We start from the raw sequence: 16,313 nt of genomic DNA, 5'->3' as shown, positions 1-16,313 counted from the left end.
GTCATGTGCCTCACTTGAGACTGACATGAGCAACACAAAGTCAAACCAACGGCACCCAAGGACCCTCTAAAGAGACACAAGAAGGAGTCCAGTCATCATCTCAGGTCACTGGATGGCGTCAATGTCTCTCAAACAGGGAGCACCAGGACTCTAAAGACTTGGACCTTCGTCCTTTTGCTGAGATATCAGGAGCACCACACACCCCTTTATGGTGACCTCATGACCCCCCACCTCCATGCTCTCCCAATCCGTCCACTGACTTCACAGGAAGAGTCACCAGAGTCACATGACTGTCATTGCTGAGGTAAGTAAACCTCTCAGTGACGAGGTCGACACTCTCTCTGCAGACAGACACCGCTGATGGCCGTGCCCAAGAGGTCATTAAAGACCAGGCTGTTGATTTTATCAGGACACTTGCAAGCCCAGACACTCAGACCCCTCAGTCAGTCTCTCGAGACCCCTGATCAGAGCCTCCATTGACTCAGTGAAGATCACAGCATCGTCAGCAAAGTCGAGATCCGTGAATCTTTCCTCACCAACAGATGCCCCACAGCCGCTGGACCCCACGACCCCCCAACATCCAGTGCATGTGATCATTGAACAGAGTAGGAGCAGAACAGACCCCTGACGGACCCCAGAATCAACTGGGAATAACGCCGAGGTCCTGCCTCCACTCAGCACAGCACTCACAGTCCCAGTGTGCAGGCCGGCCATGATATCCAGCAACCTGGAGGGGATCCCGCGAACCCTCATGATGTCCCACAGGGCATCTCGATCAACCGAGTCGAACGCTTTACGAAAATCGACAAAGGCTGCAAAGAAACTCTACTGATATTCACGTTTACGCTCCATGAGAACCCTCAGTGCCAGGATGTGGTCGATGGTAGACATCTTAGGTGTAAAACCCGACTGCTCCGGTCCTGCTAGGTGAGCAGGTGATCACGGATCCTATTGAGGACGACCCTAGCAAGGACCTTACCTGGCACCGAGAGCCGTGTTATCCCCCTGTAGTCCCCCCAATCCAGGCAATCACCCTTCCCTTTCCAGATAGAGATGACGAGTCCTGTTTTCCAGTCAGTTGGGATGATGCCAGTCTCCCAAATGGAAGCAAAGGTTGCTTGCAATGCCAGGAGGACAGTCTGACCACCAGCCTGGAGAAGTTCACCCACCCCAGATACCACAGATCCCTTCCCTACCCTCAGCTGGTTCACCACCTGTGCCATCTCGGTGAGACTGGGGGGTTCACAGCTAATTTTAGGTTCAGCCTCAAGTAAAAGTGTCACTCGCTCCTAATATTGGGGTTTCTGTCTTCTTTAAACCAATACGTGTGACCTCACAAGGTGCGGATCAGAACTCGATGACCGTCTTGGCTTATAAAGGGACGGATTTGCTACGTTTTTATGCCCCCCCCACCGTGCCCCATAGACTACAATGTAAAGTGCCAGTGCAGACAAGAAGTTTTTTTTCACATTTAATGAAAGCGAATTAACTTGAGAACACAATTTTGTGAAAGTGAAGTGAAAACGTAACTTCAACTTGAGGAACACCAAACTGGTCGCAGAAGGTCACTTTGATGAAATCCTCAGCTGCTCTGATTTCCCATCCCAAAGACAGGCGGGTCCAGTGATTGTGCCCGTTGGCGGAGTGGCATTCGGCCCACCTCTGAGGTCACCCCCATTCCTCCTCCACCACCGTGATCTTCAGGTGGTCTTAGCTGGTCAGAAGCTGGATTAACGGACGGACAGACAGATGGTGGGCTCCGAGATCAGTTCTGTGCCGTGGCTGCTGAGGTGGGCTTCACACCCTGCTGACCCACACTGGCTCTCAGTGCTGTGGCCTAAAATCACCCTGGGATTTACTTAACTCACAGAATCCCTGGACTCTGCCCCCCCCCGTGACAACAGGGACCCCATAAACAGATAACACACGCACAGTCTGGCGCCCCCTACAGGATGGACCCTGCTGCGGCCGAAGCTGGCTTCAGCATTGTGTAAGGTGAGCACAGAAGTGGATGACCGGCTTGGTGCCACCGATGACTGGCACCCCCTAGTGGGTGGAGTTCTGCTTTGTGCCCTTTGCTTATCTCTCAGCGCCATTCGTTACTCCCAAATGTGAGATGAGAAGGTGGATGAAGGCTCGGCACTTTATACCCAAATCATCGACACTTGACACTTTACATTTAGAGAACACGCTGCAACGTGCAAACCCCCAAAACACAAACCAAACGTAAAAGCACCCGAAGAGAAACACTGGAAAGAAGTTGTTCACAAAATGAAAAAAAGTTTGAAATTTCCATCCTGTTTGCTTCACTTTACAGACTCCTCGTTGTCAGGGACCCCAATGATGGCCCACCTTCACTTGGTCCAGCCCGGTGGATCAGAGGCGGCCCGATTGGCTGGCACGATGCTGGATGACCAAGCTAGTGGTCCTTGATGGCCTCCTGCCCTTCTCTGAAGGGTCCACACCATTGTGGACCCCGGCAGGTGGCATGTCACGGGCTGGCTGGGGCTCTTCTGCTGTGCTATAGATCAGGTGGATGGCAGGCGGCAGTGCCCCTCGCTGGCTTTTCCGGCCCACACAATGGATGAGCTTGCGCAGGTCGTTCCTGAATTTGGAGCTCATGCCCATGTAGATGAAGGGGTTGTAGAAGCTGGCCGTCTTGGCGAACAGGCTGGCCACGACACTGGTGAGTGGGGGCACCTGAAGTCCACAGGCGGACCACATGGAAATGACGGCATAAGGTGACCAGGCCAAGAGAAAGGCGACGCAGATGACAAAGGACACCTGGAAGACAAAGAGGAGTCGGGGGTGAATCAAGTGAGATCTGCCATTCGGAAATCTGTGTCTTATATAGCGCCTTACTGCTGTGCCAGCTGTTTAACAGTTTAGACCCTTCTAGTCACATTACAGTTGCTGACCTCACTAGAATTTCTGTATTTGTGTGACAGGCAGTCGGAGAGACGCGCCGAGGGGGCACCTTCTGGGCTCTAGTGACGTCAGAATAACGCGAATGGCGACTGGGGGGACGCAGTTACTGGCTGCATCTCCCATTCAACCCGTAAAAGAGAAGCAGATCTTCTGGAAGTCCGGTGACGCCACTCCTGTCTGTGATGCCCTGAGCCCGTCTCGAGTCCCCTTGGGCATCTCGTAGTTCATAACCGAGAGACACCGTCACTCCATTCTTGATCGATGTCGATTACAGGCGCTGCACGAACACGTCCTCGAGTGAGCCCACCTGTGCTCCTGTCAGCACAAACGTCAATCCAAAAATCCCAGACACCAAGGTCCCCCACTCATATTTTTGTGCCTGCTAAGTGGATGTGGGTGACATACAGGATGTGCTGCTCCTGAACTTTTTTTCAGTCTTTGGGGGTCTTTGGGGGGATCGTGTCCGTGAATCTCGTTTCTTTAGCTGCCGTCTTGCTAGCCTGTCCCAGAGTTTAATGGGACGTCGATCAAATCTAACGACTCTCGGAGTAAAGACGACCTTCCTGACTTCGGTCTGAGCTGCACTTCTGGGGCTGCCGACACTCCTCATTTTCCCGGACGTGTCTTCATTTTTAACGCGCGTGGAATGTCTGGGAGGAGTTTATAAAATGTTGAAAATGTCCGGAGTTTTGACTCCTTTAATTTGTGAAATCTCCACATCCTTATCGTCGGTAAGAACTGAAAGCCGACCACCAAACCGCATTTGCGGACGTAGCGCGCGCGCCTCTTTTTTCCCAGAATCCTCACTTCCATTCAAAGCAGAGATTGACGAGAATAGTCGACGTCTGTCCATCTTGGCGTCTTCACTTCACCTTCCGAATTCAGATGATCATCTTGGGGAGTCGACAGTTCGTTCTAAATGTTGTTCCTTTCCTTCACTATTTGTAATCCTAATTCACCGTAATTTAGAGAATTTATTCAAAATCGGAATTACAACTTATCGTTTTCTACGTGAGATCGTATTTTCGATTCTTCTTTCGGCAGCTCATTTAAACAAGAACTTTCAGCCATCCGGGTACAGTCCGTCGTATTTAAGTGCGAGGAAGCGCAGCTTTGCGGTGTTGTGCCTGAACGTGAGAGGCGCCGTCATTGAACAAAACTCACTTCTCTAAGAACGGCGAACTTAACGTAACGCATTTCAAGTGAAGAACGTGAACGTGAGCGAGTTCTGGCTCGGCTTTAGGTCCACTTTGAACGTTCTGCCTTACCCCGTCATGTCGGGGTGGAGCCGAAGAAGAATACGGTACTCGGATAAGCACAAAGAGCGGATTGTTACGAGTATTTATTTCGTACGAATGTTTTGCCTTTATTTATTATATCATCAAATCAAATCGGCCCTGCCTGTGTCTGCCTGCTTGTGCTGAAGCTGCACCCCCGCTGGAACGACCACCCGGTGAAGCTCCGCTTTCGCTTTTAGGAAAACGTTGGACTTCGCGAGGCCACTTTAGATTTTTCCCCGTTGGACATGCGATATGTGACGCGAATTTTGACCGGCAGCGTAATAAGTCTGTTCACCAACACGCGGCCATTTGTGTCACACGGCTGGAAACAGAGCGGTCGGTCATTTATATGTCTGCGTGCATTCTTTTAATTTCCTGGATGTTAGCATATATGATGATACGTGAGTGTTGCTGGGTATTGTGGTATATTGTGAATTAAGGTTTTAAATAAAGTTGTCCGAAGATTTACCCGAGGAAGACACCCGGCCGGCCTTGACCCGACATGCGCACACACTGATCAATAAAAATGATATAATGTGGATAATAAAGTACAGATTAGGCAAATAAGGAAGAGACCGAAAAGAAAATGAAACAACCAGCGCGTCCGCTCCCTGACAGCGATAATAATTTACAAACACAGCACAGAAGAAACCGAACGAAACACTCGGCGCTGGACGATAAACCATCCACACGTACGCCACATTCAGTCGGAGACTCAGTCCGCTCCAGCTGGGGCGCCACGTGAACGTCTCCTGAGTGTCTTTAACGGGGCGCCGGGTAAAGAATCGGAGACGTTGGGAAGACGAAATCGCACGAACAAGCAGGCGCGGGACAAGCACGTCCGTCCTGAATGAAACGGTGTGACCAAACTCGACAGGGAGACACAAATGCAGTCCCGGGTTCAAATAAAGGAGTGTTTATTACACAATTCCTCCGAAAGCGCACGTTCACCTCTCCTCTCCTCTCCTCTGTCTGTCTGTCTGTCTGTCTGTCCACCTCCTCCAGTCGAGTGTTGCCTTTCCGACTCGCCTTTATTAGGGAGTGCGGCCCCTTTTATCGATGACCCTGGAGTACTTCCGGTGCCAGGGCTGATGCCCGTTGGAGGCACGTCAGGGTCACACGGAAGTCCCAGATAGCAGAGAGCACATCTGCCTGCAGCGCCCCCTTGCGGCACCCACGGACCCCAGCAGGGCTGCGCTGCTGAGCTACAGGGTGGTCCAGATCTAATTATGCAGATCCAGATCGTCTGGACGACTTTGATTGACGTGGGGACGATTCCAGTTCAGCGTGAAGACGATTCTTCTTGTCGTTAGTTCGTACACTTCTCGATGGTCCGGGAATTTTCGGGTGATTTTCTATGTAATAAACTTAATGTGTAATGAAAATTGCATAATTAGATCTGGACCACCCTATACATTTCCCAGCATGCCCTACTGGTTTCCAACTGGGAACCAGCTCCCAGGGCTGCTGCCACCTAGCATCCTGGGGGAGTAAGCAATGCCCAGCAACAGTTCTTCCCTGTCCTTCTCTTTCTTCCTGGCCAGGGGATTCCCACAAAACATGTCCAGTCGGGACGCCTTTCCAATTTCCTGGGGCTGCCCAACTGGGTAAGGAACCATCTTCATCTCCTCTGGCTGGGATGTCCATCCCTCTATTAGGGAAACCTCCTTCCCTATCTTGGCCGGGATGCCTTTCGGTCCATTCGGGTTGTCCTGTCCTTCGCAAACTCCCTGCTGGGATGCCCGTCCATCCCGTGTGCCACCTACAACTGTCACCCCAGGGTGGCTGTAGCTGCGATCCGAGAGTGAGTGATGCATAGAAAGAAATACACACAACACACACCAACGATCGCAATCCTCCCATCGTCTTTTTGGCTCTTTTTAAATTCCCAGCAGTCCCAGCCACCCTGATGCTGCCCAATGGTGGAAGACCACCAGGGCTGCTGGGAGTTTTAGGAAATGTATGGAGCGCTGCTACAATGTGGTACAACTGAGCAAAGGTAAGGACACGAGACGAACTCCTAAATCGAGAGACGTCAGGAGAGATTCACAAACCAAACGCCAAAACACAAAAGTCCAAATATTCTCAATTGTAATTGAAATGTTTCATTCTTCACCCTCTGATGGAGGTCTATGGGGGGTTAGTGAAGGATCAAAAATTGAAAATAACCTCCGATTCATATCTCTGACCTTGAAGTGGTCTGAAACGACACCCCACATGCCACACATGGAGGGCGAGGACCACCGGAAAGAAATCAAATCTCTAAAATACGATCACAGTGGTGATCAGCCACCTCGAAACAGCATACAGTGACACTCCACATGCCGACGTTACCAATCTCCAGTTTGTCTACATTTTGTGTAACTTTGACCCCTCATATTTCTTTAGGGGGTCTGTCAAGGTGAACGGCCTTCTGGTTGTTTTTCTGAAGACACCTACTGTATGGGTTCACATTTTGTCATAAGGGGGTCGCTTCCTGCTCAAACAGCAGGCCTGAAAACACCTAAAATTGGGGGGTCCCAAACAGCTTGATGTCCTGCGTAACTCGACATGAATACGAGTCAAAGGGCACATCACAGGAGGTGAAGCAGGAAACACCAGGCAAACCAGGGAAAGGCTATGAGAACATAGATGAGCACGGAAAGGCGCTATATAAACACAACGTATTATTATTATTATTATTGATGTTATTTTAGAAGCATAGAATCTGGAAACTTGGAACTGCCACAAATGGCCACTCGTTAACCTGTCACATCGTGACCTTTGAAGACGCGTCCCCTAACAATGTGCAGTCTTTGTGACAACGGGATGGCAAGACGGGTCACAATATACAGTAAATAGACAACATGGAGGTGAATACTGCCCTGCCAAAAAAATGAAACTCTGGTCACAAAACTGGTGTCACATTTAGAATTGGGGGCAAAAAAAAAAAACAAACAAAAACGAGTGGTCAGACTTTCAAAAAGACAAAGAGGAACACAAGAGAACACGAAGCACTGACCTGCGATAAACAAGGCTGGAGCAGCGGCGTACGTAACGTAACGTAACGTAACGTAACGTGATGTCATTTAATAGTCCAATCAAACTTCACTCAGTAGGTGACAGTTCAGCGTCTTGGCCACTAGAGGGCCCCAGTAAGAAAACACGCTTAGGTCTTCCTGATGGTCGCTGGTTTGTAATTTAAAGCTTTGGCCACTCGGGGGCGACACTGCCAAACGAGAAGACACACGTAGTGCTCTTTACATGATGAGTATAAAATCACGTAGTCTAGCGGAGTACCGCATAGTTAGCATAATATTGTCACGCGTGCAGAGTACAGTACGATTCTTCTGCATGTCCAAATGACGTTCAATGTGTCACCGCTCTCAAGAATGCAGTCCAATTCAGAACGTCATTTTAATGAAAAGAAAACAGCAGATCAGTAGTTTACAGCCGAGACTTTGGCCAGTAGGAGGCCCCATAGTTTATAAGTTAATGCCTTGGCCACTAGGGGTCAGCACTGCCGATCGGCTCACTGCGTTAGGACGGTGGAGTATAGCGGAGTACTGTGACGTGTGGAATTCTAACTTGTATGTCTGACCAGCAGGCCGCACGTCACCGCTCTCTCTAATATCGTATTCAGATACAGAGTGGCATCAAGCCGTCTTACCCGATGTCCTCCTCACTCCTGCTTCTGTGTTATATAAAATGACAGAGACATAAAAGACAAGCTGGCTGGACTTCCAGGTGACACCAAACGGGATGGACGTTCTAGCCAAGGTGCGTTCCTGCCTTGCACTACGTGCTACTGGGAAGGCTCCACCCCCCCTGGATTAAGCAGGACTGAGACTGTCATGCCACGTTATCATTATGTGGACTGGTGAAGACCACATGGTGGCGTCTGACCAAATGTCCAAGGGCACCTCCAGCAGCACTTGAGCTTCATTTCTGAACGTTTTGTGGTATCAGCACGTGCACCATGGGGCTCTCCTAACAGCCCTAGTAGGATGTTTCCCACCGGACATCAGAGGGGCCGCCCCAAAAAGCCCCCTTTTTATTCTGATCGTCCGCCACGCTTACCCGTGTGAGGTTGTGCTCGATCCTCCGCTGACGCTCCGTCACCTCACCTCCCCGGCTCGACTTGTGGCTCGAGCGGACAGTTCGGATGATGGACACATACGAGAAGACCATAATGGAGACGGGAAGGAAGAAGTTGAAGAAAAAGATGCCAACCACGTAGGACCTGTAGGCCCGGGAGAAGGTCGCCTTCGTCCAGTCGATCTCACAAGTCCCGTACTTGCGGCCTGCGATGGAAAAACAAGAAGAGATCAAAATGCAGACGTGTTAACGAGAAAGGGACAATGACCGACATGGAGGAGCTGGACACACGGCCACTGTACAGGTGACATTTATGAAAGGTGACGTCGGTCTGAAGTGTCCCCCGCTGCATGTTCTGGCCTGGCACCTCTGCCTCTGCTCTACCCGAGAAGACAAATCAGCAGGAGCCGCGCATTCGCCTTCACGTCTTATTGAAATTGCGCATCCGAAATGTGTACGCAAACAGGGCAATGGTGGATGGATTACGTATGTAATGAATTATATTGAATTATTCATATATTGATAGATAAGGAGCAATAATAAGAATTAGACACATATGTACATGCTGTATATGAAAGGAACGTACAGATTATTCAATTATATTCTTGTGATGCGATCAGAGGGACCCCCGAACAAAAAGGAACCAAAGTTTAAACTGTCCTTAGAAAAGAATCAAAAGTGTCGATTCACTAATACGGGCAGTTCGGATCAATCAATTCGATGCATTGAGGCGAAATGGCCGTCACCAGTCGAGACCGCTTTGCACTGTCCCATCACCGCGGGACCACCAAAACAAACGCGGCAGATGAGCTGCAGATCTACTGGAAACCATCAAAGCGTTTCCAAAAGTCGCGTAAAACCCGAACTCGGTGAGAATACGTAGGCGGTGACGTCACGCAGACTCGCTCCACGCCCCCGTCCTCCGGCCCGCTGCCCTCACCTGTGTAGCTGCCCCATCCAACAAGCGGCGCTCCTGCCCAGAAAAGAGCCGTCAGCCAGAGCAGCCCTAAAATCAGGACCACGCTGCGCGAGTCCACTTTATAGGCTGAAAGAAAAGAGGGACCAGAAAGAGGAAAAGAATATTTAGGACATGACAGCACATCTGTATAAACACACACACACATATATATATATACAGAGAGAGTTTAGGGACAAAGGGCGCGACACCAGGACATGGAGGCTTTGTGATTTCAGACGGCCAGTCTCCGTGAGGGGCAGCACATGATGGGAGCCTGCGTCTTGCATTCTGCCTTTTCTCCTTTAGAAGGGGGGTCCCCCAGGACTGAAGCCATGCATCCCCTGCCGCGGTGTCACTTTCAGCGCCTCTCCGATTGTCCTGTCAACACCTGAAATGAGAAAACAGCGTTGGCAGGCAGGCAGGCGGCTTGGCAAGGCACAGCTGGCATACCTTGGTGAGGCTGGCATCCTTTGATGTATCGGATGACGCTGATGGCTGTCAAAGTGTTGATGCTGAGGAGTCCAAAGAGCAGGATTAAGAATCCGTCCACCTGTCAGAGGGGACATTGAGAGATCAGAGTGAAGGGCGCGCAAGGGCACCACGTGGAATGGAAAAATGCGAGCGAATGCCAAGAAAAAGGAAAAAAAACATTAAGAGGCAGTCGGCGGGCAGGGACTGGCACCGAGGACCAGCCGGTTAAGCGCCGGTGGGCATAAAGTGGGCACTCAACCAATAGGAGCGCAGTGGACAGGGAAAGAAGTGCACTTCATAGGTGAGAAAGTGCACCCCCACCCCGACAAATAAGGGGGCAATTGAATTAGTCAACCGGTGTTGGTTGAATATAGCGCCTTTAATACCAGGTACTTGAGTTGAAAGAGGGCGCTACAATAAAAGTGACAAAAAAGTAACAATCAGTAATCAGTTGTAAAGCGACAGACTCCGAATCGGTCTTTGTTTTATATAGCGCCTTTAAACACCCCGCATGAAAATCAATTAAAGTGACAAAAATAATGAGGCGGCAAACGAGCGCACATCACTCATTACACAATGGACAGAGGAAAAAAGTGGAATTTATTGGACAATTAGACGACAATTAGATAGGCGGGCTTTAGTTTACATGACACCTTTAACAGAAGGTGACACAATGAAAGGCACACTAAGGCAGGCGACTCTGATTACTCGATTAGACAGAAACAGAGACCACTCAGGCAACCCGTGTTTGATTTATATAGCGCCTTTATCATAAAGCACTTTACAAGAAAAGTGACAACATTACACAGGCAGGCGCCAATTATGTTTTATATAGCGCCTTCAGTACATGGGACGTAAAAAATATCCCTGTAATAAAATAGACAATAAAAGTGAAAATAATCAGATGAGTCAATTATACAGAGGTGGACTCCAATCAGTCCGGCAGTGTTTGTTAACTATATAGCGCCTTAAACATGGAGCACTTTACGTAAAAAATAGCGTTACAGATAAAATGACAATAATAATGTGAGTCAAATATAAAGAGGCATATTCTGGTGAGTCAAAGGGTTATCTTTTATATAGCGCCTTTAAAATAAGGCACTTTACGGAAAAAAAGGTGCTGTAATAATAATGCAAATCAAATGAGTCAATGCTTGTGTGATATAGCGCCTTAAACACGAAGCACGTGACTCCTGATATGATGCCACAATACAACTGACGATACTGTTAGTCAATAGATAGACGAATAGCTAATGTGAAAGGCACTATATAACACTCAGATAGATAGATAATGTGAAAGGCACTATATAATACACTGCATTCATATTATAGATAGATAGATTGATTGATTGACCATGTGAAAGGCACGATATAATACTCAGATAGACAGATAATGTGAAAGGCACTATATAATACACGGGGGCCTCGAATTCAAACGAGACCCTTCAAGATGAATGAATAAACTACTAGATTAACCCTTTCACTCCCTCATTGCTTTTCACTTCACCCCGGCGTTGAGCGGCCGCCCTTCCACACAAACGTCGAAGACAAGCGAGGCCCACACCAAAGCCGGGGCGCCTTCACTGTTCCATCTTGACGTCCTTTCGGTGCACATTCTATCATGGAGACGTAAAATTAACAAAATCTCCTGAAAATACATTCGGGCACGCGCAGCGCGTTCAGGCGATGTGGTGACGACCGTAGTGACTGTGCAGTATGTTGCGCCACCAGGCTACTCAAAGAATAAACGCGCATCAAGGGCACAGATTTTTACACACCCTAAAAAAGAAAGAAAGAAAGAAAGAAAGAAAGAAAGAAGTGCAGTCACCTGGCAGGTCCAGATGGCCGTGATAAGGTAGCCATTGTCCCTCAGGACATTGAACACCTCCAGTATCCCCCTGGAGTAGCCGAACACGGAGATGCTGATGTCGGAGATGGCCAAGTTGAAGGTCAGGTAGTCGTGAGGTTCAAGCGTGTGTCTTTGTCTGAAGAGAAGGACGATGACCACGCTGTTTCCAGCCCAGGAGAGGCAGCCTGCAAAGGAAGAAAGCGACAATTGATCACAAACGGACACTTGTAAATAACGGGACCCAGCGCATGTGTCGCTGGTTAAGATGGTCGCACTTAGCAGGGGGTCATTATAAGAGAAGCAGTAAACACGGACTTCAATTTCGCACCGAGTGCCTTGTATTAACACGCACATGCATGTCCCTCCTCACGAAAGGTCCCCAAGCGCTCCCGTGCTTTTAAATAGCGATGGCGCTTGTCGAGCTGCTCGTCGCCCTTCCGTTGTCTACGGAGGAGCACCAAGTTGGACCGAAGCGGCCCCGCAGCGCCCCGCACTCACCCAGAATGAGCAGGTAAACGCCGATCGCGGTCTCCCCGCGCTCGGAGACCACCGACACTGAGCCGTTGTGCAGCCGCTGAGCGGAGCTGTCCATCAGCACCTTGTCCATCGTGTCGCTCTGCTGGTCGGCGCGTGGGCTCGCGTCCTTTCACGCACCTCGTTTTGTCCCGGATGGGATGAGGGTGAGCCCCCCGGCCACGATGAGCCCTCTCAGTCTGAGCCCGTTAATGCGGATGGGCGGGCGTGTGGATAATCCTGAGAGGCTCGAGAGCCGAGCACTTAACCTACATCAACAGGCGCTGAAGAGAATCAAAAGTAAAGGGAGAGGAGACCTTAAAGAACAGCGAGGAGCTGCGGCCAGGTAACGATCGGCATTTTTAAAAACACCGGCCGATTTACAAAGCAAACGCAGAGTGAAATTCAGCAGTCAGTAAACATTTATAGCCAACAACCGGAGACAGTAAAGCCTAATGTGCTTTAACCTGAAATAGGGTGCCATCCGAGAGGATTCAGACTCCATGACTTTTCTCATATTTGCTCATATAGCAGCCTTGTGCCCAGATTGTTAAATTCATTTCTTCCCTCATCAAGCAACAACTCAGAACAATAAACCAAAAAACGGGAGTTTAGGAAGTGTGTGAAAAATAAAAACCTCAGTCCATCGACAGCAGCATTCCGACCCACACGACGACACTTGAAATTTGGCAAAGGTTCTACCGGCTCTGGAGATGTTTGGAGTCCGCTGGTGGCCCGCGTGTGTATGGAGGGTCCAGCAGGTCAATCAAAGTGCAAAATCTCCACGCAGCGCGGCCCTCAAACACGACGCAAATCAGAAGAACACACGGCTATGTAAGGAAAAAACTAAATAACAACATGAATGATAAATAATATGATGATAAATCTCTGCCCAACAATTTGTTTGAAGATTCTTGCTTCCTGAAAAGTTTTTGCTGATTGTGATACCTACCGGGCATGCACAAGATAGTTTTGGTTTTACTGCATCACGTAGGAACTCTGAGAAATGGACGTTTATATGTTTACTGACGATACCGTATTTAGTCCCGTTTATGTTTCACATAAGCTATTAAGTTGAACAGAATTAAAAGTGTTTTGCTCCTGATTTTCTTTTGTATTCAATGTCTGGTGCGTCACGTTGCAGTGTCCAACAGTAGTCCGCAAGCATTGACAGATTACAGTTGCCCTGGTATCGTCTCTCCATTGTAGCAATGTCCTGGTGAAACCTTTCACCGTGTTTGTCACTGACAGCACCGAGATTGGTGGAGAAGAAGTCCAAGTGTGAACCTCGAGTGGCGTGTTGCACTTCATTGTCTTGTATGCTTTGAGAAGTTTGTCTACCAGCTGAATGGAGTTTGGGGCTCTGTCTTAAATAACGAAAACCTTCACCTTCCTTGTTCAGTGCTTTCACGAAATTCTTCAAGAGTCCCAGTTTTATGTGAAGAGGGGGCAAAAATATCGACCAGCGATTCATATGCCTCATCTTTCTGTCCTGGAACTAACGTTTTACGGAGTGGCCAGTTCTGTCGAGAATAGTGCGCCTCTTTGGCACGGCTGTCCCATTCACAGATGAAACAACAGTACTTTGTGTAGCCGAGCTGCAGTCCTAGTAACAGAGCAACGACTTGAAGATCTCCACAGATATTAAAGTTGTGCTTGTTGTACTGGACGGGCTTCGGCGACACTTCCATATTCTCATACGTTTCTTTCATGTGTGCTGCATAGCCAACAGGTTCTGAAGGATAAACGTTGCCATTGTGTAGCAGAACAGCTTTCAGGCTTAAGATTGATGAACCAATGAAGAGACACCACTCTTCCAAAATGTGATCACAACCCAAGGCACAGTGACAACTCATTCAGGAAGTCACTGAGGGTCCCAGAAGAACATCCAAAGAACTGCAGGCCTCCGTAGCCTCAGCTCAGCTCAGGTCAGAGGTGATGACGCCACAATAAGAGAGAGATGGAGGAGAAATGGGAGAGGAGCGAGGCAGAAACAGCGGGATGATCTCCAAGCCTTTGGGAATAACAAGAGACGTGTCAAAAGTAGAGCTCCATGGACGACGCAGGGCCACTAAGTCATGTGTTTGGCAAGAAGAACATCAGACCTACAACTAAGCTTCGCAGTGCTGGCATGGATGCCTTGAAAGACGAGTCACTATTGAAGGGAGCAGGAGCTGTGCACTTGGACACGATACTCTTCAGGACAAAGGCCGGTCATCTGTCTGTGACCCGAAGCCGAGGCGCACTTGGGTTACGCGGCAGACCAGCAGCCAAAAAAGCAAATTGAGAACCGAGTGGCCCAGTCAAAGTTCTGACTTGAACCAAACTGAGACGCTGTGACAAGCAGGTCACACTCCCAGACCTACCAATGTGTCTGAATTAAAGGCTGAAATTGACTCCACAGCATTGGTAATCGCTGTCGACGGTGCTGCAATCAAACACGACACAAAAAGAAGGCCTACAAGTGAAGGGCTCAGAATTTCTAAAGCAGCCGAGTCAAAGTCCTCACTTGAACCCGACACAGAACCTGAAATGAGCCGCTGACGTCGGCCGACTCACCGCGAGGCTCAATGTGAGTAAAGAAGGACTGGCGACGGGACGGGCTGAGACGCGATTAGAGGAAGCGTTTAGCTGTGATTACTGAGGCTAAATAAAGGGGCTGCAACGCGGGATTAAAGCTACAGGGGCATTTACTTTTTCACATGTATGGATTACTTTGTGCCTTGAATAAAAAGGATCTGATTTAGAAACTGCACTGCTTGTTCACTCAGGTCTCCTTTTCTTGTCTTGAGGTCTGAAATTTGCAAACAAAGAGGACATCAGGAAGGGGGCAAACACTTTTTCACAGCACCGTATGTTAGAAACACAGAGAGAACCAGTAAACCCTGTGGGATTACACGGACGCTGTATAAAACAAAGGAGGAGCGACTAATTACATTAATGGACTAAGACAGAGACGATGAGATCAGGTTGTGTAACACGACGTTCGGCATCTCAAGACGGGACGGCGGCGCAATCCTCTCAACGGGATTACAAAGATGGGGCAGAGATTAGCCGTGCTGAGATCCACCGAGTTAATCTTCCTTTCCTTGCCGCATTAAAGCCGAACGTGGAGCTCAAATACAAATCCGTCATCAGTAAGGCGGCCTGTGGCCTTTCGTTTATTTCTCTCTTGAATGAGAAAGAGAAGAGAAGGGAGTGATGGCGACAAATTACGAAGAGCCGGGATGTCAGAGTAAGAATCGCAGCTGTAAGCAAGTGGTCTTCAACAAGGAAGAAAGAAAAGCAGAATGATAAAGAACGTGAGGAAGGCGACGGATAAAGCAGAACATAATAAATCACTTGAGATGATAATCAAAAAAAAGTCAGAAGGCCGCACATCAAAAATAGAACCGTAAAAACACAGCAGGGCTCAAACCCAGGAAGTCCAACAAAGAGAGGATCCCAAAATCAAAAATCAGGAGTCACAACTGAAAACGGCAGTCAAAATACCTGCTGGGGGCCAGTGGCTCAGGTGTATAATCAGGTGGCCCTGCCTCCTTAGGCTCCACATAAAGGGGACAGGGCAGAGAACACATGGAGCTGCCACATACTGTATATTAGTAAGAGAACAGGACATCATTAATAAACACAGGAAACTCCTAATACCATGTGAACAAAACAAAAACAGACTTCATAACATGACATGAAAAATAATACTTGGAAAAACAAACAAAGAACACGGCTGAGCCAGGGAAGGGACACACCGCCTTCTGTCCTGGTATGGCGTCCATCAAAGACTTGTCGCTCAGTCTCAAGATCATCGCCTCTCTCACTCGTGAGCAGGACCCCTGAGGTATTTGAGCTCCTCCACTTCGGCGACTGGTCCCCCTTTACCTGCTGGGCTCACGTCACTCTTTTCTGGAGATTTGGAGGCGCTGATTCTCGTCCTCAGAAGGGCGTCCAAAAACCGCATTGTGTGCCGAGGGGCACAGCACTCTATGGACTGGAGGCCTTGCTCCGTACTTCTAAAATGTTGATTTTTATGCTGTTTTGAGGATTTGTTCTGCTCTGTGTGTTGTGTTGTGTTGACCCCCTTTGTTTTGATGCCCACTGCACGCCCACCCTACCTGGAAAGGGGGTCTCTCTTTGAAATGCCTTTCCTGAGGTTTCTTCCATTTTTTTTTTGGGAGTTGTTCCTTGTCTTCTTAGAGAGTCGAGGCTGGGGGGCCGTCAAGAGGCGGGCCTGTTAAAGCCC

The 16,313-nt window shown here is 48.9% G+C and overlaps 1 protein-coding gene across 1 annotated transcript; it reads right to left on the bottom strand.

Annotated features, from left to right (window-relative positions):
- Positions 1-1,547: 1,547 nt before the first annotated feature.
- opn6b (opsin 6, group member b) lies at positions 1,548-12,170 on the bottom strand. Its single transcript, XM_039742143.1, has 6 exons — positions 12,062-12,170; positions 11,543-11,748; positions 9,694-9,793; positions 9,226-9,330; positions 8,268-8,491; positions 1,548-2,784 (listed from the first exon to the last, which is right to left on the bottom strand). Exons 1-6 carry the CDS (start codon positions 12,168-12,170, stop codon positions 2,377-2,379), a joined length of 1,152 nt encoding a protein of 383 aa, XP_039598077.1. The 3' UTR covers positions 1,548-2,376.
- Positions 12,171-16,313: the final 4,143 nt, after the last annotated feature.

This window comes from Polypterus senegalus, chromosome 18 (assembly GCF_016835505.1).
Source record: "Polypterus senegalus isolate Bchr_013 chromosome 18, ASM1683550v1, whole genome shotgun sequence".
Lineage (NCBI taxonomy): Eukaryota > Metazoa > Chordata > Cladistia > Polypteriformes > Polypteridae > Polypterus > Polypterus senegalus.
This window is presented reverse-complemented; position numbering and strand designations above follow the sequence as displayed.